The sequence below is a fragment of the Nestor notabilis genome, unplaced genomic scaffold, assembly GCF_000696875.1.
Source record: "Nestor notabilis isolate BGI_N333 unplaced genomic scaffold, ASM69687v1 scaffold26736, whole genome shotgun sequence".
NCBI classification, from domain to species: domain Eukaryota; kingdom Metazoa; phylum Chordata; class Aves; order Psittaciformes; family Psittacidae; genus Nestor; species Nestor notabilis.
This window is the reverse complement of record NW_009932803.1, coordinates 1-596: the sequence shown is the minus strand read 5'-3', so window position 1 is coordinate 596 and position 596 is coordinate 1. Positions and strand designations below refer to the sequence as shown.

The 596-nt window shown below is 59.7% G+C and overlaps 1 protein-coding gene across 1 annotated transcript in view; it reads left to right on the top strand.

Annotated features, from left to right (window-relative positions):
* The window catches only part of LOC104407330 (protein FAM131A-like), a gene marked incomplete at both ends in the record, with an annotated part of 2,017 nt that extends 1,776 nt beyond the window's left edge, over positions 1–241 (top strand). Inside the window, one exon of the mRNA XM_010016583.1 lies at positions 72–241. Coding sequence (XP_010014885.1) covers positions 72–241 — 170 coding nt within the window. The remainder of the gene's footprint in view (positions 1–71) is intronic.
* Between the last annotated feature and the right edge of the window lie 355 nt (positions 242–596).

Here is a 596-nt window from a genome sequence, read left to right as displayed (position 1 = left end):
CCATCCATCCATCCATCCATCCATCCATGCACTGTGGGCACAGAGCTGCTGGGGCAGGAGGATTTTGGAGTACCTCCTCATGTGTGTGTGACCCGTGCCTGTCCCATGCCAGGTGTGGCGGAGCAGTTTGCCATTGCTGAGGCCAAGCTGCGAGCCTGGTCCTCGGTGGATGGGGACGACTCCAACGATGAGTCTTATGACGAGGACTTCATGCCCTCCACAGAGAGCTCACAGCCCACCGGTAAGTGCCAGGTACCCACTGGGTGGGCAAGGTGTCTGCTGCTGGTGTTGGTGTCCCACTGCTGGTGCTAAGGGTTGGAAGACTGGGATGCCCATGCCTGGCCACATTCCCTAGCTTGGAAACCTCATTATGGAGCTGTGCTCCTGCCCTGCACCATGGCAAACAGCGCTCATTCCAGGGATGAGAATCCCTGCACTCTCCCAGGTGCCAGAGCACACTTTGCTTTTCCTGTGGTGGTCACCACCTCCACGCATGCAACAATCTGGGCAGAGGAGGCACGGTGCCTGACATGGTGCTCCCACCCACTGGGACACAGGGTGGGGGGCAGCTGGCACCCCTGGTTCCATCAGCCCTG